General features: G+C 37.1%; 1 protein-coding gene and 1 long non-coding RNA gene across 5 annotated transcripts in view; both read left to right on the forward strand.

The window, feature by feature from the left end:
* The window catches only part of LOC123627273 (ankyrin repeat domain-containing protein 26-like), a 32510-nt gene extending 19294 nt beyond the window's left edge, over positions 1-13216 (forward strand). Inside the window, exons 8-14 of the mRNA XM_045536740.1 lie at positions 979-1162; positions 1827-1964; positions 3371-4330; positions 5953-6170; positions 9170-9392; positions 11757-11799; positions 13034-13216. Coding sequence (XP_045392696.1) covers positions 979-1162; positions 1827-1964; positions 3371-4330; positions 5953-6170; positions 9170-9392; positions 11757-11799; positions 13034-13074 — 1807 coding nt within the window. The 3' untranslated portion in view covers positions 13075-13216. The remainder of the gene's footprint in view (positions 1-978; positions 1163-1826; positions 1965-3370; positions 4331-5952; positions 6171-9169; positions 9393-11756; positions 11800-13033) is intronic.
* A 356-nt stretch (positions 13217-13572) lies between these two features.
* On the forward strand, positions 13573-24057 carry LOC123627217. Of its 4 annotated transcripts, XR_006731187.1 has the most exons (5): positions 13573-13724; positions 13867-13893; positions 22354-22667; positions 22863-22980; positions 23955-24057. It is a non-coding gene; the product is annotated as an uncharacterized LOC123627217 (long non-coding RNA). The 4 variants fall into 4 exon arrangements; XR_006731186.1 differs by having other exon boundaries at positions 22354-22980; XR_006731189.1 differs by having other exon boundaries at positions 22354-22980; positions 24034-24057.
* The last annotated feature ends 5 nt before the right edge of the window (positions 24058-24062 follow it).

Consider the following 24062-nt stretch of genomic DNA (forward strand, 5'->3'; position numbering starts at 1 on the left):
GAATAAATTCTTCAATGTAGAATTTTTGGTGAAAGTATAGGAACTTTTAAAGAAAGATCTTTGATCAATATTGATATTTTTTTCTCAAGAAACTTCATATTAATTTACAATTGAACAGAATGTGAAATGGCCATTTTTCTCAACCCAGAATGAATTTTAAAAATTTTATATGCTTTTATTCTGAATATGCATGGAACAAAAAGTAACATGGAACATAATTACGGATTTGTTTCTTCAACATCACTCTCTCATACAGAGATAAAGTTAATTCAAAGTTCTATGTTAAAATACATATTATCCTATGTTATTTAATTAAATATTAGATCTTCTCTTGTTCCAAAGCAGATTTTAAAATTTTTTATGAAATATAAAATAATGAGCAAGATACACTGAACATGTTACCAAACAAAGAAATGCAAAAGGTGTGGGGTAATAGATACTGGACTCCTTAGGCTGTTCCTGGATCATGGTAATCTGTAGATACATGTTCTGTGAAAGACATGGGAAGGTGCTCTCCTACACGGTAAATTATTGTTAGGGATACCTGCAATATGTCATGAAGTTGACAATTTATTTCTACTGAATGTCTAAGCTTGTTTATAAACAGTGACTTTTTAAAACTTAGTTAACTTGAAATGATCTGCCCTAATTGAGGGGTAATTATGACTGTGTGAAAACAAGGAAACTTTCAACTTGTATCTTTAGTGGATCATTGCCAGTATTCTTTTCCATAATATTTACCAGAGGTACTAGTAACACAAACTTATCAGTTAGCAGATAGTTCTTTCATCAGTACTCTTTATATCTTTTGGAAGAGACTGAAATGAGAAATTAAAAACCTGAGAAGTAGGAAAAATATTCAAGAGCATGGAAATTTTATTAGGATAATAGACCAACATATGAAGAGGCAGATCATAAATTGGACTTTGTATTTTCTACAAAAAACTAATTTTAAAAGATAAGTGTATTTAATTGCAGATGTACCTTAAAAGAAGAAGGAGAGAAGAGAAGAAATGCTGATCTGTTATATGAAAACACTCGAGAAGAGATAAGAAAAAAGGAAGAGGAATGCAGGAAAGAAGTTGAAATGAAACAACAAGCTGAAGAGTCTGTCAAAACACTGAATGCAGAAATGAATATATTAAGAAACTATTTGTCTGAGGTAAATTGATCTTCGGTAAAACTTTCTATTTTTTTTATATTTCAGCTTATTATGTGAGTATAAAAGTCCAGGTTATATATATTGCCATGTCCCGCCCATCACCCCCTCCCCCGCCCCCGAGTCAGAACTTCAACCATGTCCTTTCCCCAGATTAACTTTATGTCAACAATATTGCTTACATCAATTTGGTAAAATATATGTTATGTAGGATTAAAACACAAGAAAAATGTTATCTTAAAAATGAATTATGGCATTTTTAGCTAAAATTCCTTATTATAAATATTGGCATCTGATAAGTGTTCAGTATATGCGTTCTGCATGGAGCAATGAAGGGAAAGTTGAGTTTAATCACTAATAAAAATGTTAATTTAGGCATTTTTATATTACAGTAAGGTCTATAGCTTTGAAACTCTAATGAAACTAGTTTAATGTTCTGTAAATTTTTTTTCACAGTACTATATATGTGTGTATTTAAAATTGTTGTTCTTTGATGAATTTAGCTGTCATTTATTCAATTAAAATTGGAGTAATTCTTGAGACATAAAAGTCCTTGTCTTCCATAAGCTCTTGCTTTTCACAGCTTTGTTAAAGGTTATACTCTTAATTAACTTTTTGGACTTTTTTCCCTGATGCTATTAGACCAAAACCTTTACTATATCTCTAGCTTGCAGAAAAGTACAACAAGAGTCAGAGGCAGCTATATGGAGAGCGGAATGCCAGACAGTTACAAGGTTGGATTCTGGCCAATCAACTTTACACACAAACTGAAACAGAAATGACTCTGAGGGAAATGGAATCTCAGGTATTTTCTTTAGTCATTTTCACATACGTGTTTGTGTGTGCTTGTATGTGTATATATTAATATGTAAAACACAAACTATATGCATCTTGGAAAGTATAAAGTATTTTAAGCTGCGTGTCTGTGTATTTATACATCTATGGCAGTGATGGTGGTGGCATTTTTGGCCCATTGGATAAAATATTGTTCTCAATTCAGTTACATTTCTCTGCCATAGTCCAGTAGTTATAGTCACAATGGCCTCATCCAAATCAGAGGCTTTTAATGTTTTCTGTAGGAATTGATGGTATTTTCATAATCTCAAATCCCTTGCTACTAAGAATAGATGTTCTAGTTTTGGGAAGTGATTCCATTCCCTTGATATATTAATGGAGAGGTTAGTTTATTACTTGCACTGATGGTTAAGGAGGAAAAGGACAGCCAGTTCAGAGACCATATTTGGGATGCCATGCTCCTCACTGTGGAGAGGAGTTACAATTTGCTCCAAGTAGTGTCTTATTTCAGTACAAAGAGGTTTTGCAAACAATAGTATGCCATAACATAGACTTAGTGAGAATTTTTTGATAAGTGTTTTGTTCCTAGTAAAATGATTGAGTGCATTTTCCCCTGTTCACACTGATTACGGTTTCAAACATTGTAACCAGGAGAAAATAAGAGCCATTGTGATGGCAATTCATGATTTTCTTAAGAAGAGCTCAATCAATGTTATCTTAGTTATGGTTGGTGTTTTGAAATGAAAGGCTTCCTTTGTGTTTATATGCTTACACAAGAGAAGTAACTGTGATTTGGTAGAGGTAGAATCAGAAGACCTGGGGGAAATTCTACAGCTTGCCTACATTGTTAACCTCTCCTTTTCAGAACTGTGATAACTAAATGAGTTTGTTGATGTATGTAGAAATGGTGTAGGACAAAGCCTAGATACATCATTTGTCCACGAATGTACCATACACACTGACTACAAATAGCTAGGAAGGTAGAATATCTATAAGGAAATTTTATCTGTCCAAATATATGCAAAGCTAAGTCTCTTCCTATGGGTAACGCAGAGGTTAGCTGTTACAGTGTAAACCCAATTTTTTAATGTAGTCAAATCTATAAATCTTTCTTCTTATGCCTTTGATTTTGTTGTAATTCAGGGAAAGGCTTTTCCAATTCTGAGATTCTTAAAAATTCTCTAATGGTTCCTTTTTCCTTTCATGGATTCATTTTCCAGAAATGAATGTTTGATGTTTTGAGAATTTATGCTCTATTATACAGTGTGAGGTTTTGATCCATCTTCTATTTCCAGTTGGATATCCTCTTATTGCATCATTTTCAATGTATAAATGGATAGGTTCTCCTTTATTTTAAGAAGAAATCATATGTCATTTCATTGAGTGCTAACTAAAAGTTCCCTTTGTTGTACTTAGATTTATCAGAGTTATGAAAAAGAACGATTTCTCTTGCGTACAAATGACATGTTGCATGAAGAAATAGCCATGCTACAAATGGAAATAGCCACAATAAAATATCAGAATGAGGAAAAAGAAAATAAGTATATCAACCACATTAAAATTGTGGAAGAAGTGAATGAGAACCTTCAAATGACCATGAAAAAGAATGTGGAAAAGTTAACAGACACAGTATCTCAGTATAGTGACCAGCTTAATGCTCTGGCATGTGAGAATGCCTTGCTAAATGCTCAACTACAAAATGAAAAAGAGAGCAAGGAACAACTGCAAGCAGAACTTGAATCCTGCAGTTCTAGACTGACTGCTGCAATACATGATCAATACGTTGATCAAATTCTGATGTCAGGAAGAGACGTCGAAATGTCTTTCCAGAGAGCAGGACATGAGTGGTTTTGCTTACGGAATGAAATAAATGTACCTGTGTCTGATCTCAAAGAAAACCATGAGATTTTTGGTCAAAACTGTTCTAAGGCTCAAAGTCAAATCGGTAGCCTGGAAGATGAGCTCCATAGAACAAGAAATGTTCTGAGAGATAACACTCTGTCTTTGGAATGTGTCCAAAGACACCTCTACCAAACAGAATGTCAAATGGAAAAGATCAATCAAATGTATGAAAATGAACAATATCAAGTGAAGAAATACATTGGACAACAGGAATATCTAGAGAAGAGAATATCTGAACTAGAAAGAGGAAATATGTTGCTTCGAGAGCAACTGGTGTACGCTCACAGCAGAGCAGAGCATAAAGAGGAGACACTGATGAATATGCGAGAGCAATTTCAAGATACTGTGAAAAACCTTCTAGCTGAGAACGGAAAGCAAACCCGTCTGCTAGAAGATAGAATTAAGCAGTTAATCGGTGAATGCAATCAGTTGAAAGAAAGGCTGTATCAAAATGAAAAAGGGAAACCAGAAGAAGTAAGTATCAAGAAACATAAATCTTTTTCAAAGTTCCTGAAAGAAAATTTAAAGTAATCTTTGTTTGTGACTATATGTTGAATCTAGTTGAATATAAACATATCTAGATGATAAATGTATTTGCAATATCAGGCTAGAAACATACCTTGTTTCCAGCTAATAAAAGGTATACATAAAAAATACTTTTTTAAAATTTATATTTTATTTCAGGATATTATGAGGGTACACACGTTTTGGTTACATTTTATGTCTTTGCCTCACCCAGGCAGGGTTTAGAGGCACGCTCTTCCCCTCTACCATGCTCACCATGTCCATTAGTTGTGAGTTTATGCCCTCCCCAAACCCCTAATTCCTGGAAAATATTACTACCGTGTGAGCGCCATAGTGTTGATCAGTCAGTGCCAATTTGATGGTGAGTACATGTGGAGGCTATTCCTCTGATCCTGTGATACCTTATTGTGGATAATGAGCTCAAGCTCAATCCAGGAAAAGTATAAGTGGTGCTAGACCACTGTCATTTCTTATTGTCATACACAATTGTGTAATATTCTTTGTATACATATACCAAATTTTAGTAATCCAGTCATGAATTGACGGGCACTTAGGTTGGAACAGAACATGGTAGACCGTGGTCAGGTTCAACAGTAGGAGCAGGAAATTCAAGAAAAAGCCACACAGTTTATTGCAGAAAAATTAGGAGAAGTCAACCTATTTTTACAGGTTAAGTGTGAACTGCACTTGCATTCATTTCCCTGCAGATTATATTGTCATATGTACATTGTGTGTGTTTTTTCTACTACACTTTTAGCAATTGGTTTTGTAGATTTCTAGAATTAGGGTGGCGTTTGTTTCTCCCTTTAACTTTTTCAGTTTCTATCGTCATTACAACTAAATCGATCTTTGAGAGTAGTGATGCACCTTAGAGAATCATTTGTATATTCAGGCCAGTTAGCATGCAGTTAGCATAAAACAATAGTACTAGGAAAAGAAAAAAAAAATGGGATTTAGAAATTCTACCATACTCTTGAATTGTACTTGTGTTACAATGTTCAGTTTTTAAAATTGTAAATTATTTCTATTCTTTAGATTATTAGATTCCTTGAGTACTAATTTATGAATGATTCAATTTTTTAAAACCCAAATTGAATGATCGATTTAGTTGATAATTGCTGATAAATATTTTAAACCTCATCTTCTTTTGTCATGTATTTAAAATTGCTCTCTGAGGATGGGTGTGGTGGCTTATGCCTGCCAGCACTTTGGGTGGTGGAGATGGGAGTATCACTTGGGAACAGGAGTTCGACACCAACGTTGGCATCATAATGAGACCCCGTCTCTCCAAAAATAATAAAATGTGCCAGGCATGGTGGTGCACACCTGCAGTCCCAGCTAGTCGGGATGTAGAGGCAGGAGGATCGCTTGGGCCCAAGAATTGGAGGCTGCCGTGAACTGCGACTGGGCCACTGCACTCCAGCCTGTGTGACAGGGAGATACTTTCTCTAAAAACTAAGATAAAGCAAAATCAAATAAAATCACTGTCTGATTCAAAAGTGAAGGAAACAAATATGCAAGAATTGTTTAGGTTGTCACTGCTAAAAATGTATCCTTTTAATTTGTTTCAGGCACAAGCAGCATCGGAAGAATACAGACGACAGTTGAGAGAGAATCATCTGGCTGCAATAAGCAGTCAGAGGGAATTCAGAATGAACAATCTTGAATCCCAAGTCTCCAATATGACAACTGCTCCAGAAGATTTTCATTGTATTGAACTGGAAAAATATAAACACTTCTATCAATTAGAGTTAGAAGACAGAAAATACTTGCCAAAGAAACTAAAAATGTAAGTCAAAATATGGAATGGAAAATAAGTTAAGATCATTAATTTGCCTTGAAAGCACGCCTTTTACTAAGACAGACAGGTTCATGAGATTAGTGGGAAGTGAAAGCTAGCTAGATAATATAATTTTGGAAAATTATATTAATAAATAAACTTGCCTTTAAAATGGGAGTGCAGGACAGTTTACATCTCTCCCTCTTTTCTTGTTTTATCTGGCTTTGTTTCTCCTTAATAGTCTCACGTAGTTAACCTGACCTGATAGTCCTTGAGCTAAGTATTTTGGAAGCTTTATGATTTAGAGAGGGATACTGTCATAAAACTGCTTGTCACCATCCCCCTAAATGAAAATATTAATGAGTTTGACTCCTTTTCGGAAGACTACAGCCCGAACCAAATAGCCAAGTACTGCAACTACTTCTGGTGCATTCTGGCACTCAGTAAATTATCTTGTTTATATTGGTTTACCAAAAAAAATAATTTCTACATTTTCTTTTTTTTTATTTATTCAGGATGTTATGGGGGTACAAACATTTTGTTTACTGAAAGGGTGAATGAATGACCTAAAGGACACATTTCACACACAGGTTATGTGAGAGCAATGTGGCTGGTTTATTCACCCGGGTGTGGGTGGGCTGAGTCAGAAGTGTCAACACAGAAGGGAGTTCAATCAGGTTTTTTATAAACCGGGATAGCCGACCCCCTCCCACCAGCTGTGTTCAGTTCTTTGTTTCTGGGCCACACTGGCAGGTGGAGAATTGCTTCCTGCTATGGGCAGCAGAGGACAGTGGGCACAACAGTTGTTTGTAGTACATTTTTCTTAAAATGACCAAGTCCTATGGCCCCTTTCCCCAGTCGCATCCATCCTTCTGTTCTGACATAGTCCTTATCAGGAGACCTAGGGAGGGATAGCCTTGGTCTCCATCAGGGAGGGAGCGGGAAGGAATGCTGGCTGCAACTGTCTGATCTACAAAGTCCGGGGTCTCCCCAGACTGCTGTGGCTATTGTTTTATGAGCCTAAGCTTTGCATTAACCACATTCTGTCCTATACATCCTTTTTGGGTTTCTACCTGTAATAAACCTAACGGTTGCATACAATGCTGTTTGCCCTGCCCAAGCTTGGGCTACAGGCATGTCCCTTCCCCATACAGTGTGCTCTGCTTCCATTAGTTGTGGGTTTACCCTCTACCCTTCCCCCCGACCAGCACCCACTCAGTATTACTACCATGTGAACACCATAGTGTTGGTCAGTTAGTACCAATTTGATGGCGAGTACATGTGGTGCATGTTTTCAACCCTTGTGATACCTCACATCAAAGGACGGGCTCGATCTCTGTCCAGGATAATATAAGAGGTGCAAGGCTCTTTCAGACATCAGCCTAGGCAAAAATTTTATGAAGAAGAACCCCAAAGCAATCACAGCATCAACAAAAATAAACAAATGGGACCTGATCAAATTAAAAAACTTTTGCACAGCCAAGGAAACTATCATTAGCGTGAATAGACAACCTGCAGAATGGGAGAAAATATTTGCTTTCTACACATCTGATAAAGGGCTGATAATAAGAATCTATATAGAACTTAAGAAAACAACAAGAAACAATCAACCCAAGGACAGGAACAGAAACTTTTCAAAAGAAGACAGAATAATGGCCAGCAAATATAAAAAAGTGCTCAATATTTCTACTCATTAGGCAAATGCAACTCAAAACTACAAGATATCACCTAACTCCAGTGAGAATGGCCCTTATCAAAAAGTTCCAAAACAACAAATGCTGGCCTGGATACGGAGAGATAGGAACACTTTTTACACTGCTGGTGGGACTGCCAATTAGCACAACCCCTGTGGAAAGTAATTTGGAGATACCTCAAAGAGCTAAAAGTAGAAATACCATTTGAGCCAGTAATCCCACTACTGGGCATCTAAACAAAGGATAAAAAGATGTTCTAGGGCCAGGCATGGTGGCTTCCACCTGTAATGCTAGGACTCTGGGAGACCGGGGCAGGTGGATCATTTGAGCTCAGAAGTTCGAGACTGAGCAATAGCCTGAGCGAGAGCAAGACCCTGTCTCTACTAAAAACACAAAGAAATTATCTGGACAACTAAACATAGACAGAAAAAATTAGCCAGACATGGTGGCACATGCCTGTTGTCCCAGCTATTCAGGAGGCTGAGGCAAAAGGATTGCTTCAGCCCAAGAGTTTGAGGTTGCTGCAAGCTAGGATGATGCCATGGCACTCTAGCCTGGGCAACAGAGTGAGACTTTGTCTCAGAAAACAAACAAACAAACAAAAAGACATTCTTTCATAAAGACATCTGCACTCCAATGTTTATAGCAGCACAATTCACAATTGCAAAGATGTGGAAATAACCCAAATGCACATCAATACATGAGTGGATTAGTAAAATTTCAGATATGTAACTATGGAATACTACTAATCTACCTTTTCATAGGGATAATCATTTTGTTGTGTGTATTTAAGGAGTATAAAATGATGTTTTGATATGTTTGTACATAGTGAAATAGCCATTATATTGCACCAAACTGATAAATTCACATTGTTCATTTTCACTTACTATTCCTTTCAATACAAGTGTTTCTTATGGCATCCACAAGAATCTTATAAATAGAGCCATTGCAGAAGGCAGCAATTATTACTTGTTAAGCCATACATTGCTGCATCATTGATAGACATTTCTCTACCCTCCTTACTTTATTTAAATTACTTCTTTTTCAGCAATTCCCCTAGGAATATATACACACACACACACACACACACACACACACACACACACACACACACTCACTCACTCACTTCTTTGGAACAATTGTGAAAGCGTAACTGCACAGAGTAGGCATGCTTTGACACATCTTCAAAGTTAAAACACTATTTACTGGGAAGTTCCATTTACTCTTATGGTCACTTTTTGAAAATGTAATCATTTAGGAATCATTTAAGAAAAAATGAAATACTAAACATTTGTCTTTTTGCAATCTTCACAGAGCTACTGAGAGGCCAGCAGCGTTCAGTAGCAGTCTTGTTGCAGAGACACAGGAGACCAGAAGTTTCTCTGGCCCTTGTACAATGAGCACAGAGTCAGCTTCTGCTGGAACTGTTGTTGATGGGTTAGGTCTTCACAGAGAATTTCCTGGAAGAGAATACTCACTGTTTTCTTCTTCCTGCCCATGGACTTTAGATACCAGCTTGAAGAATAACTTGAGTGAGGTTAGTTATATGATCTTCTTTCCTTTGGGTTTCAGATTTCTGATATAATTACTGTTTTTAGTTTGGTGAAATACTGAGTTGTTTAAATGACCTATGCATGATTAGTAACGGTTATAATTATCTGAGTTAATAAAGAGAGGAAAGAGAAAGTTTTCTATTTTCTTAAATTCCCTGCAGCTCTCATTTTCAAGAGATACCCAGATAGTAATGTTATTCAATACATGTAAGTAAAATGACACATTTTAGATTTGTTTAAAGGCTGCATTTAAGTTAGATGTTAGAGATTGAATTTTCTGTAATAACAGGAAGTATATTGAGAGGTCCTTTGGCTTCCTTCCAATTGATTTTAGTTTGGCTGTGGTTGTGGTTCATAACACTTTTGAAGTTTTCCTCTACCATCTCAAAGTTTCCACCCTTAGTCACAAGGGAATGATTGGCATCCAAACACTTAACCACATCTGGATATTTATTATTTATAGCAGTCCAAGAGAGGTAAGTTTTATGAATTAAATAAACCTGTAGTACTACAAAGATTAACTTCTCTTTTTAAATTAAAAGATTTGTCATTTCCTTACATAAAAGTACATGTTTAATTGCTAAGGTAATTACAGCCTTTTAATCTCAAGTTTTGTAAAATTTGCCTATTGGTGGGCAATTGCACAGCACTTTTTAGTTAAATGAGGCATGTACTTGAACTTTTAAAATGGCAGTCACTTTTGTCTCTCTATCTTGCCATCACTTGAATGATTGATGACTAAGATGGAAAATCTATCAAGACATTTTGCTGTCTTTTTTCCTTCTATAATCTGTGCCAGGCACTGTATTGCCCTTCAGGCGACAACAATTCTGAATTTCTAGTAAGGGAAATATGAGGAAAATGTGTGATTTAAGGGGAAAGTAAGAATAAAACGAAAGAGTCTTTTAAAACATTTAATATTTGACAGTCTCACTTGTCAATATAGATAAAATCACTCAAGCCTCCCACCAGCCAGGACAAAACTAGAAGCATCAATACTCCAGACCCTTTTCCTAAGCCTCTGGGTGCCCCTCCCAGAGCAGCTCCCTTGCTGGGATCTGGGTCCGTCCCTTTCCCTTCTGAGCTTTCATATGTAACCTGGGAAAAGATTATTACATTAATAGGCCCTTAGTTCAAGTCACGTTGCGATGTACATTTTACATAGTGTTTATTAATGGTAACGTAAGATTCTGTTGATAAAGCCTTCTCCCTTTATCTGGTATTGAGTTGTACTTTTACAACACCTGGCTGGTAATACTGTTATCAGATTATTCATTTGTTCATGCCTTTCTATGGTGGTGTTCTCACAAAAGTGTTCTGGAAAACAGTCTCTCAAAATACTGGGAAAAGTGTTAGTCAGACATTTGTGAAGGCATCAGATGTCATATTATGATTATCACCACAATATATTTATTAGCTTGAATATACTCTTTCAGGCCCCGTTTTGGGCATTTAGAGGGAGAATACCTTTTATACAAAGGAGTTAAACAAGAATCCTCTATATGAGAACATTTACAATACATTAATAGTTAGAAATGTTTTCACACATTTTTAGAAATAACTAAAAATTGCAACTATAAGCAGCCAGATGTTTCCAAAACCTGGTACTAATTTCTGAAAAGAAATAAAAATTACAATTCATGAGCTATATATTTTTGACCTCTTTTCTAATTCTAGAACATCGTGAATCAAAGAAACTAAGTTTGAAAACTGGCTCTAACCTATATTTATCCTTATTTCAAGCAAATTTTGGGAGATCTTAGTGTTCATATGACAAAATGTCAGTCATAAGACAGGCAGCACAATATTTTTACCTAATCTTAGCCAGTAGAATATTCACATGACTTTATGACAGTGCCATTTTCTTCATGTGTGTATTCATGATTCTGTGCTAAAATGTTAGTAGCATAGAACATACTTTAATATTTTAGTTTTATTAGAAGTGGAAAATAAAAATTTTATTTTAAGGAAAAATCAATTACAGTGAAAAAACCTCATCATGTTTTATAAAGGGTAGAGTTTTTCTAAGAATTTCAAAGTAACACATTCATGTGAAAATGTGATTTGAATTGTCCAACCTTTGTACTGATAAGAGAAAATGTCACCCTTTTTGGAGTCATGTATATTCAGTAGACCAATATTAATTGTACTTTTTTATTAGATGATTGTAGACAGCATCACACATACACACTCTGTTATCTAAATGTGAAATAAATAGGAATTTTATTTTATTATGTGATTATTTCTCTATTTAAGCAATCCTCAAGTTAAGTCTAGTCTCTCTAGCAATGCCATGAAAATATCTCTGGTTTACCTGAAGATTGTAAATAATATTTGACTTATTTCAGATGCAGCAGGAGTTGGAAGAAATAACTGTAGGACTAGAAGTAGGTATGCTGTCAAATTTTATGAATTAAATTGAGAGTAATGATTTGATTTCTGAAATCAACTGTAAGTAAGAAGTGGCATCCCTCTCTATTATTTGGTTAATAGATACTACATTAAATATTTCCTCTTACATGAATCTAGTGAAAGATGTGAAAACACTAACATTCATACTGAACAGTATACTTATGCTTCATGATTTCATTATCATATTCCATAGCTTCAGAGAAATCTCATGAAATTTATGTTTTGTTTTGTTATTTTCTGGATCTGCACTTTATTCACTCTACCATCCCTATGAACCTATTCATGCGTCAGGCAGCACACTGGAACTATTCTCAGAAAACGAAGGCATCATCAGCTTTCTACGTTTATGATAATGATTTAAGGCCAAAACCCCCAGACTCATCTAGTGACACTAAGCCAAGCAATTATAGTTCATAAGCAGTCACTTGACCTGTGACCTTTTAAATCCATCATCTACTTTTTCACTGGCATACTTTTGCCCTCAGAAAAGGTTCCATATTTCTTAGCATGGAAACATCACCCACATCAATGTGGTTCTTGTCAATTTTTTCAACTTCATATCTTGCCACATACCCTACACTGCCCCTCTGTTCTAGCATCTCAAAAACTAGACTACTTAGAATTCCACAATGTACCTCCTCACTGCCACCTGTTTTCCTTTACTTCTTCCCTCTATCTGATAATTGTCCCTCAGCTATCAAGTTATGTATCACTCCTACCAAAAAGTGTACTCTACTGATAGAAAACTTGGACAGATGGCCCTTGTCTGTGTTAAAAGAGTGCCCATTTTATACTTGTTATGGTCTCTCTGACTCTGCAGGGTGTTCCCTGCTTCTCCTCTTTGCATATTACAGTATACGATTGTTGAGGTCGGTCATGTGGACTGTGTCATCTTCACCTTGTCATTCCAGTGCTTGTCATAGTTCCTTCGCATGTGGTTGTTGAATGAGTGAAGGGAGCTGAGAAAACCAGATGCTGAACCACAATGATAATTAATTTAATGTGCAACTATGGGCAATAATATTTAATATAATAATAATAATATGATAATATAATATTAATATTACAATACGAGTTTTGTATTGCCTGTTTACATATATATTTATCATTCTTATTAACACCAATAAAGTTCTTGCCTCTTTCTTACTAGCTTACACTTATTTCCTACAAAATCTTTTAGGTAAAGAATATAATTCTTTACTTTTATTTCCAGGTGCTGCTGGATACAGTCCTCTAGAAGAGTTTCTCCTCTAGGATACATTAATGAGTCAAGTCTAAATGAATATATTCTTTGGAAGGCATCTCAACAATATATGCCAATTTTTTTTTTAAATTATATGATGTGAAAGACTTTTAATTGGATCTTGCCAATGAAAGCCAATTTTATATCCTCAAACTGTCAAAGTGTGAGCTCTTTCAATAACCAAACACGCAAGTTTTCATGAATACTTTAGTGAAGTTACTTGATTTCTCATTCGTCTTTTACCATTTTCATCACTATACATAATGATAAATTTACATTTAGACAGACATCATTTTGGTTCAGGTACTGTGGTCATTGTCAATGTTTGGAGGTGTTACAATTGTTACAGTGCCATCAGACTTATGTAATTTTAATTTTCAGCACAGATTTATATGGCTCTTTCTTCCTAGAGACAAAAAGTTTGCCTAACTCTTTTGATTTTTTCTGTTCATTCAGATTTAGATCATGTGTGTTTTGACAAGTGTATCACAGAAGTGATCCTGTGGATCTTCTCTTTGCATCCTAACGTGGGATCTACATCTGATTTGTCTTATTCCTGATGATGTTAGCATTGACCGCTAATGGTGGTATCTGCTGTGTTTGAGATTTGACTTGCTGAATGAGCCAAGCATAGTACCTGAAATAAATCTAACTCAGTCAGGTGTGTAATTCTTTTTACACTAACCTTACTTGCTTCAATTTCCTCATATTTTGGTGCAGATTTTATTTCTAAATTAGTGACATCCTTTGGTCTGTTGTTCTCTTTTTTTCTTTTGCTGTCTTTGTCTGGTTTTGATGTGAAGGTGATACTGGCTTTATAAAACTATTTGGTAAGTAATTGTCTTCTTCAATTTTTTAGGAGAGTTTGTATAACCCTGGTGTTAATTCCTTGAATGTTGGTTAAAATTCTCCAGTGAAACCCTCTAGGCCTAGAGACTTTGGGGAGAGGGAGCTGTTTTATTCCAAATGCCATTTGTTTCTTAAATAGTTACGGAGCTATTCAGGTTATCTATTTAATATTGGCTCAGTTTGGATAATTTGTGGTTCTTGAGAAATTGCTCCATTTGTTATACATAGTTAAGTTGATGAGCATGACATTTTTTGTAGCATTCATTAGTTATCATTTTAATGGCTGTAACATCTGCCTTTTTTGCTGCTCATGTCTGATATTAGTGATCTGTATCTTCTCTGTTTTTATCTTTCTCGGTCTTGTCAGATTTTTGTTGATTTTATTTATTTTTTTAAAGAACTACTACTTCTTTTCTTGATTTCTTATTATTTTTCTGGTTTTTCATATAATTATTTTTCTTCTTATATTCACTATTTCCTCGTCATTCTTATTTTCAGTTTCTCTTGCTCTTTTTTAGTTTCTTAAACTAGGACTATTGATTTGAACTTTTCCTTTTATAATAATGTAGGTACTTAGTGCAATAAATGTCATCTTCAGCACTGTTTAAGTGGCGTTCACATAATTTCATTAGTTATATTTTTATTTTCATCCAGTTTCATGTATTCTATATTCCTTTCAGTTTTCTTCTTAGACCCATGGCTTTCTTTGATGGGTACTATTTAATTCTCAACTGTTTGGAGAATTTCTGTTACCTTTCTCATTGATTTCCAGGTGTATTCAATTATTTTAAGTGAACGTACTTGTATGATTTCAATGGTTTTAAATTTCTTGAAGTTTATTTTGTGACTTAGAATATGGATTATTTTTGTGAATTCATCATGGATTATTGGAAAAAAAGTTTCATCTGCTATTATTGGGTGGACTGTTCTATGACTACCCACTTGTGGGGGCTGAGAGTGTTATTCACTTGTTCTACGCCTGTGCTGATCTTCTGTCTGTAGATTACTAGAGTGGGGTGGTGAAGTCCTCAGGTAAAATTGTGCATTTATCTGTTTCTCTTTTTAGTTCTATCAGTTTGTACTTCATGTGTACAGAGGCCATATTGTGTACACATTTAAACAGCTCTTATGTCTTTCTTGTTTGTTGGCCTTTCCATTATTGTGTGATGTACCTCTTTATGTCTAGTAATTGTTTTTGCTCTGAAGTCTACTTTATCTCATATTAACATAGCCATATTAGTTTTTAAAGAGAACTGAGGTTGCGTAGTTTATCACTTCCATCCTTTTACATTCTCTGTAACTATGCTGTTAAATTTGAAGTGCGTTCATTAACAGGCAGCATAAATTTTGTTGAATCATGCTCTTTCCCCCTCCACTTTGGTATTGTCTTTTAATTGACACATGCCCACTATTTGCATTCAAGGGAATTGTTATGTGCTTAAGGGTCAGGTGTGTGCTACTTTTTGATTTGTTTTCTGTTTGTTAATTATCTTGCTCTTTCCTCTGCATCTCTTTCCTTACCCTCCTGTTGGATACTTCAGGAGTTTTAGGATTAGATATTGATTTTTTTTACAGTGTTTTTGATAATATATCTTTTATAATTTTCTTAGTGGTGACTTTAATTATTATTATACATGCACAACTTATCAGAGTCCACTGGTGTGGATGTTTTACCATTTGAAGTGAAATGTAGAAACCTTATTTCCATTTAGCTTCCTTCAGCTTTTTACTTTTTAAAATGGAATGGTGCTAAGTGACGCCCCTGTTACACTGGATGCCACATCAAATATCATTCAAAAACGTATGGGAAGAAGCATATTTTATCCTCCCCTATTTTCCCATTCTGATGTTCTTCTTTTTGAGGTTCCAAGCATTCTTCTGATACCAGCTCCTTTCTGTTTAGAGAACTCACTGTATACATTGGTAAGAGGAGGTTTGCTAAGCACAACTTGTCTTAGTTTCCTCCATCTGAGGATGCCTTCATTCGCCCTTCCTTTCTGAGTGTGAATTTTGCTGGATGCAGATTTAGTGGCTGATAGTTCTTTTCTTTCAGCAATTTAAAAATGTTAGGCCTCTTCCTCCCATCCTCCATGGTTTTGAATGAGAAATCTGTCATTTGAATCCATATCTCTCCATCAGTCTACATCATTTCTCTTGGGCATGCTTTGAAGAGTTTTTAATCTGTCTTCATTTTTCAGTTTTCAGAAGGTTTTAAAGGACATGTCTTGATCTGGACTTCTTTGGGTTTATCTTATGTAGAATTCACTTAGATACTTGAATCTGTAGGGTTTTGTCTGCCAAATTTGTGATATTTTCAGATATTACTTCATTGAATATTTTTTCAGTCCTACTGTCTCTTTCGACTTTCTTTTTTTCCCTGGGTCTCTGATGATACAGATGCTGTCTGATGGGTCCCCGCGGCTGTCTTGTTTGTTCTGTTTTATATCTGTTTTTTCCTTTATTGTTCAAAATAGGGAAATTCTATTGATTTGCTTTGAAGTTCATTTATTCTATCTTCTCCCTTTTACTATTGAGTTTATCCCCCAAATTTTAACTTAGTTATTATAGTTTTAAAATCTACAATTTCCATTTGGTTCCTTGTTTTTATTTTGTATGTCGGAGTATTATAGGGTTACAAAGGCTTTGATTACATAATTGCCTTTGGCCTGTCCCAAAACAGTGCCCATTCACTAGGGAGTATGCACCATAGCCGCTATTTGTGGATTTACCTAATCCCTCTTCCCCATTCCTACCTGCTCAGCACCCTATCAATGTTTCTTCCCATATGTGCACATTAGTGTTGATCATTTGGTACGAATTTAATGGTGAGTGCCTGTGGTGTTTTTCCATTCTTATGATATTTCACTTAAAAAAATGGACTCTAGCTCCATCCAATATAATAGAATAGGTAGTTAATCATTTTTAATTTTTTTATACGGCTGACTAGTACTCCACGGTACACATCTGCCACATTTTTTAAATCTGCTCATGTATTGATGGGCACTTGTATTGTTTTCATATTTTTGCAGTTGTGAACCATGCTGCTATAAACATTCGAGTGCAGATGTCTTTTTCATAGAATATCTTTTCCTTTGGGTAGATGCCCAATAGTGGGACTGCTGGATCAAATGATAGTTCTACTTTTAGTTCTCTGAGTTATCACTATGGTACTTTCCATAGAGGGTAGTGTCAGTTTCCAGTCCCAGCAGCAGTATATGAGTGTTCCTATCTCTTGGTATCCACACCAACATTCGTTGTTTTGGGACTTTTTGATAAAAGCCGTTCTCACTGGAGTTAAGTGATATCTCATAGTGGTTTTTATTTGCATGTCCCTGAGGATAAGAGATGTTCACCACTTTTTAAAGATGTGTGTTGGCCATTAGTCTGCCATTAGTCTTTTCTTTTGAAAAGTTTCTGTTCATGTCATTGACCACTTTGTATGGATTTGTTTGATGAGTTCCATATAGATTCTGGTTATCAGCCCTTTATTGGATGTGTAGCATGTGAATATTTTCTCCCATTCTCTAGATTGTCTGTTTGCTCTCATGGGAGTTTCCTTGGCTGTGCAGAACCTTGTTAATTTGATAAGGTCCCATTTGTTTGTTTTCACTGATGCCATGATTGCTTTTGGGGTCTTCTTTATTAATTCTTTGCCTAGGCTGATGTCTGTGAGAGTTTTTCCAACATTTTCTTCTAGAATTCTTAAGGTTTCATGCCTTGGGTGTAAGTCTGTAATCCATTGTGAATTGATTTTTGTGAGAGGCAAAAAGGGCAGTTCCTGTTTGAGTCTTCTGCATGTGGCTATCCAAATTTCCTAGTACCACTTATTGAATAGGTATTCTTTTCCCCACTGTGTGTATGTTTCTTGTTTATCAAAGAGCAGATAGCTCTATCTGGATGGTTTTGTATCTGGGTTTTTAGTCCTGTTCCACTGGTCTATGTCTCTGTTCTTGTGCAAGTACCATGCTGTTTTGGATACTCTAGCCTTGTAGGATAGCTTGAAGACTGCTAAATTGGTGCCTTCCATTTTTTTCTTTATGCTTAAGGTTGCTTTTTCTATACGGGGGTCTTCTCTTGTTTGATATAAAGTGTTCATTTATTTTTTTGAGATATGCAAAAAACGTTGTTGGTATTGTAATAGAGATTGCATTGAATCTGTAGATCAGTTTGAGCAGTATGACCATGAGCATGGTGTGGCTTTCCATCTGTTTATGTCCTCTGCTATTTCCTCGCTCAGTGTTTTGTAGTTCTCCCTGTAGAGGTCTTTCACCAGCTTAGGTGAATATATTCCTGGGTATTTTATTTACCTTGTTGCCATTGTGAAAAGTATGGAGTCTTTGATTTGGATCTCTGTTTGACTGTTGTTTGCGTATATGAATGCTACCAATTTATGTACATTAATCTTGTAACCTGAGACTTTGCTGAACTTATCAATTGCAATAATCTCTTGGCTGAATCTTTGGGGTCTAGATAAAATATCATATTGTCAGCAAAGCACAGTAGTTTGACATCTTCTGCCCCCATTTGTATTGGCTTGCTTTCTTTCTCTTATCTAATTGCCCTGGCTAGGAACCCAAGCACTATGTTGAACAGAACTGGTGATAGAAGGCAATATTGTTTGGTTCCAGTTCTGAGCAGGAAATCTTTCAAATTTTCCTCATGCTGTATAATGTTGGCAGAGAGTTTGTCCTATACGGCTTTTATCATTTTGAGGTAAGTCCCATCTATGCTTATTTTGTTAAGCGTTCTTATCATAAAAGTGTTCCAAATTTTATCAAATGCTTTCTGTGCATCTACTGCGAGGATCATATGGTCTTAGCTTACACTTCTGTTTATGTGGTGAATTACATTTATAGATTTGTGTATGTTGAAACATCCCTGCATTTTTGGGATGAAGCCCTCTTAATCATGATAGATTATTTATTTGATGAGTAGCTGAATTAGATTTGCTAGGATTTTCTTGACATTTTTTGAATGTATATTCATAATGGATATTGGTCTGTAATTTTCTATTTTTGGCGAGTCCTTTCATGGCTTTGGGATCAGAGTGGTGTTGGCTTTGTAAACTGTGTTGGGGGGGAATCCTACCTTCTCAATATTGTGGAATAATTTCTGCTGTATAGGCACCAGTTCTTCTTCGTAGGTCTGATAAAATTAAGCTGTGAGGCCGTCTGGTCTGAGACTTTTATTTTTAGGAAAGTTTTTATTGCTGCTTCAATTTCAGTACTTGATATTGGTCTGTTCAGGAATTCTATTTCTTCCTGATTGAGCCTAGGGAAGCATTGTCATTCTAAGAATTTGTCCATTTCCTCCACACTTACAAGTTTACCTGCATAGACATTTTCATAGTATTCATACATGATATTATGTATTTCCATGGTATGAGTTGTAATTTCTCCTTTTTCATTCCTGACTGAGCTTATTAGCACCCTGACTTTTGTGCTTCTGGTTCTAGTGAGGATCTTGCCAATCTAGTCAGGATCATGCCAATTTTCTTTTCTTTTCAAAGAATGAACTTTCTGTTTCATAAATCTTTTGTATAGGTCTTTTATTATTGATTTCATTTAGTTCTGCTGTGATCCTTCTTATTTCTTTTCATCTGTTGGGTTTGGAATTGGTTTGCTCATCCTTTTCCAGTTCTTTGAGATGATTCATTAGATTGTTGGTTTGTGATCTTTCTGTATTTTAGAAAAAAGAATGTATGACTATAATTTTCCTCTCAGGATTGCAGTAGCTATGTCCCACAGATTTTTGATAACTTGTGTCCCTGTTATCATTTAGGTCAAAGAATCTTTTGATTTCCATCTTAATTTCCTTCTTGACCTGAGTATCATTCAGAAGTATGTTGTTTTGTTTCCATGAATTTGTGTAGAGATGATTGTTTCTGTTGGAGCTGATTTCTAATTTTATTCCATTGTGGTCTGAGTGGATACATGGTATAATTTGCATTTTTTAAAAAAAATTGTTGAGACATGTTTTATTGCTTAGGATATAGTGAAGCTTAGAGAATGTCCCAGTAGCTGATGAGAAGAATGTATACTCAGCAGTTTTTGGGTAAAATGTTCTGTAAATGTCTGTTAGGATCATTTCTCATAGAGTTCACTTTAAGTCCATTGTTTCTTTGTTTATATTTTATTTGGAGGATTTGTTCTGTTCTGTGAAAGGGGTTTTGAAGACCCCAGTTATTATGGTGCTGCCATTTATCATTTTGCTTAGATGAAGTAGTATTTGCTTCATGAATATGAGTGCAGCTCTGTTGACCATGTAAATATTTAGAATTGTTATGTCTTCTTGTTGAATTGTTCCTTTTACCATTATATTATGACCATCTTTGTCTTTCATTACTTTTGTTGATTTGAAGACTAAGTTATTCGATATGAGAGCTGCTACACCAGCTTTCTTTTGGTTTTCCTTTCCATGGAATATTGTTTTCCATGTCTTCAGTTTGAGTCTGAATGAGTCTTTGTGAGTTAGATGTATTTCCTGAGGATAGATGTTACTTGGCATATGTATATGTATTCATTCACCTAATTTATGTCTCTTCAGTGGGCAGTTCAAGTCATTCATATTTATTGAAATATTTGATAAGTGGGTCAGATCTGTTCATCCTGTTGATTAGATTTCTGTTGCTTTGTTTTATCTCTGTGCCATTGTGGTATCTGGCCTTTAACCTTTAGTTTTTGGGTAATTTTACACTGATGCGTTCTATTGTGCTGACCCATGACTAATGCAGTTCTGAGTACTTCCTGCATGGCAGGTCTTGTCTTGAACAACTCCCTCAGAGATTGCTTATCTGAGAACAATTTTATTTCTCTGTCATATATGAAACTTAGTTCTCCAGGATACAAAATTCTAGTTGGGCCTTATTTCCTTTGAGAAGAGTGAGAATAGAGCCCCAGTTGTAAGGTGTCACTTGAGCAGTCTGCAGTTAGTGTGATGTGTTTCCCTGGGTAAGCTACTTACTGCTTTCCCCTTACAGCTCATAAGAGCACCTCTGTCATGTTTAATTTCTCCACTCTGATGACTATGTGTTGTGTTTTCCTCTTCATCATGGCTCCGCCAGGGGTCCTAGGAGGTTCTTGTACCTGGATATCTAGAATTCTAGCAAGGTCAAGGAAATTTTCCTCAATCATTCACTCAATTAAATTATCTAACCGTTGCGTATTTTCTTCTGCCGCCTCAGGAATGCCTATGATTCCTATGTTAGGCCTCTTATCATAGTTCCATATTTTTGTATGCTTTGTTTATTTCCCTTATTTCTCTGTTCTCTCTCTGTGACTGACTGATTTAATTGAAAGGTGGTATCATCAAGCTCTGGGATTCTTTCTTCTGCCTGACCTAACCTGTTCTTAAGGCTTCTTACTGTGTTTTGTAATTCCTTGAATGAATTTTTCATCTCCAGAAGTTCTGTTTGATTTTTCTTTAATACTTGAACTGCTTTAGTGAATTTTTCATTCATTTCCTGCACTTTGGTTTTTTTTGTGTGTTGTATTTCCATATTTTATTGAATTGCATTGAGGTTTCTTACAATCCATGTTCAAAATTATTCACCAGTCATTTCAGTGTTATGATTTTGGTTGGTATCCATTGCTAGAGTGCTGGTGAAGCCTTTCCTGGGTGTTCTTTAGCTTTTATTTTCCATACTTCTAGAGTTCTTTTGCTGATTCTTTCTCGTATGGAGCAATTTTTACCTCTTTGGAGGTAAAACCTTTCGATTTTCTTTTGTTTCCATAATGACATATACCAAGTTTAATATCTGAGCCCTGAGGTCATGCTTCTGTGTGAGAACTGACCGCACCCTGTATGGTGAGTCAGTAAATGTAGTAAAAGGGCATGTAAACTGACCTCCCTATCCGTAGGTGTTGCTTGCTGGGAAGAACAAGCTTCAGTGTTGTTTTTGGTTCCTGTGACCTCGTCTAGTTACTCAGAAGAACTCTAGTGTCCCAGGTGGTGGGTGGGGCTCTGGAACTGGCAGTTGTGTCCTTATTTTACACTTCAGCAGGTCCAGGTAGGGGAGTGAGGCTGGGTGTGGCTTGGTTTCGTGAACCTGCACTAAAATTCCACAGAAGTTTTAGCAGGGGTCAAATTTCTGCTACCTGCCTTTGGGCAAAGCTGCCAGGGATGGGCTGAAGTAGGGCCTACTGAGCCAGAAAGTCTGTGTGTGGAGGCAGGGCTGTCTGAGACCCTGAATCAGGTAGTCTGGAACAAACTTCACTTCTTTCCACCCTCCCCTATTCTGTGGTTTCTTCCAAGCCTCTGCTGGCAGGCAGGACCTCAAGCCAGCCTTGTTGTACTATGACTGTGATGGGGACTGAGAGTTTCCCTGTCCAGGATCCCAGCCAGAGCTGGGAATGGGGCCCTTCTGGGGGAGGAGGGGTGCCCCCACATGTACACCATAGGTGTGAACCCAAACTGCACTCTCTCCCAATCTGCCCCTGCAGGCATCCACAGCTCATGAGAATTATTCACAAATATCCCCTCTTGCCCCTGGGTTTTGTGATTGGGACCTGAGTGTACTGGATCTGACATGTGGGCCCATCCTCTGGGCCCTGGAGATCAATCCCTGAACATAGCAGGGAGAAGCATACTGTTCCCAAGTCCCTCCTGGGATGCTCAAGCTGGATCAATGTCCCTCCACTTCGGGCTGTGTCCCACTCTGCTGAAGTCACCAGCAACAGTACCAGGGATGGCCAGCAGGCAGTGCACTCACAGTCCAAGCACCTCTTTTTTCTGCTACAGGACCTCCAGAGAAAAGGTATGAGCTCCATTCCCTGTGGGAGCCTCTGTGTGGTGGCTCAATTTTTTCTCTCAGTAGCCATGGGAGGGGGAGGGGAAGGGAAGAAAAAGAGTCTAGGTGGAGGAAAGTCCACTCTCTGGTCTTCTTCAAACCTCTCTCTGGGAGGCAGTCCACCCAGAATGACGGGTGTGTGGAATCACTCTCATCATCCAGGACCCACTGCACTCATGTGGCTCCTGCAGTCTGGGCCAGAGTTGAGAAATGTCTGTGTTGGGATGAGGAAGATGGAACCAGAATGTTTGGGGCACCCTGGTGAAGACAAAGGCAGCAGGTGTGTCAAAAAGCAATGTGGAATCTCCCATCTTGCTTGGGTCTGTGCGGCATGAGATGCACTAAGCGGTGCTGGGAGTCTGGTGGCCTTTTTGAAAGCAGCTCTCCACTCACTGGGAGCAGCGTTGTCTGGGCTTGCATCAACAGAATGTCTCTCCAGCACCTCAAGAGCCCAGGAAGAGTCTGAGATACAAGGGAGGGGTATGGTACTGGATCCAGGTACCTTTCCGCCTGGACTCCTAGCCTCTCTGGGCTTAATTCCCTGCCGGTGCCTTTCTCCTTCCAGTCTTGCTCTTCCTCTTCCCCTGGAGTCTCCTGTGGGTTCAGGAACCCTTCCTTAAGCCCCCTTTCTGATCTACATTTGTCTGTCTGTTTTTTCTCTTTCATCTAAAACTTCTCCTTCTATAGAGATGCTCTGGCTGGTGGTGCCTTCGGTCCACCATCTTACCCCCCATAACCATTTGGTTGTTTCTCATAACTTCTTTTCCTTTCCTGAAATTTTTAAGGTTTTCATTTGTTTCCAGACAATTCCTAATTGCTTATTGGCATGACCTCACTCAGTCTCATTGTAGCTGGGGCAGCGTAGAGGTTCAGTTGCCTGCTGGGCCCTGCTGACAACAGAAGTATGGGAAATGGAAGTGCAGATTAGCCTGGACTCTACTATCTTGTCAGTGTGTTGATTCTGGCTTGCAGTGGTGGCTCAGCTTCCTACTTGTCTCCAGTGACTCCAGGGTAGGGAAGGTGACACTAGCCTTGCCTCTCAGTGTGTGGGACTTTTTATTATTGAGTTGAGGTGGAGGCTCAGCTTCCTGCTGAACTCCAGTGCCATCAGGGCTGCAAAGATGACACTAGCTCTGCCTCACACTGTCTTGGTAAGTCTTTTTCATCCTGGGTGGGTGTGGGGGCTCAGGTTGCCTCTGGACCCCATTGATACTACATTGTCAAGGGAACTGTAAAATTATTTCTTTTTGTCAGGCAGGGGATGGAGAACAGCTTCCTACTTTGTCTGTTGCTACCACTCCAAAGTGAAAATCATAATGCCTACTTTTGCCAGATGGGAAATAGAAGATGAGCTCCTTCATT

Source organism: Lemur catta, chromosome 24, assembly GCF_020740605.2.
Source record: "Lemur catta isolate mLemCat1 chromosome 24, mLemCat1.pri, whole genome shotgun sequence".
Lineage (NCBI taxonomy): Eukaryota > Metazoa > Chordata > Mammalia > Primates > Lemuridae > Lemur > Lemur catta.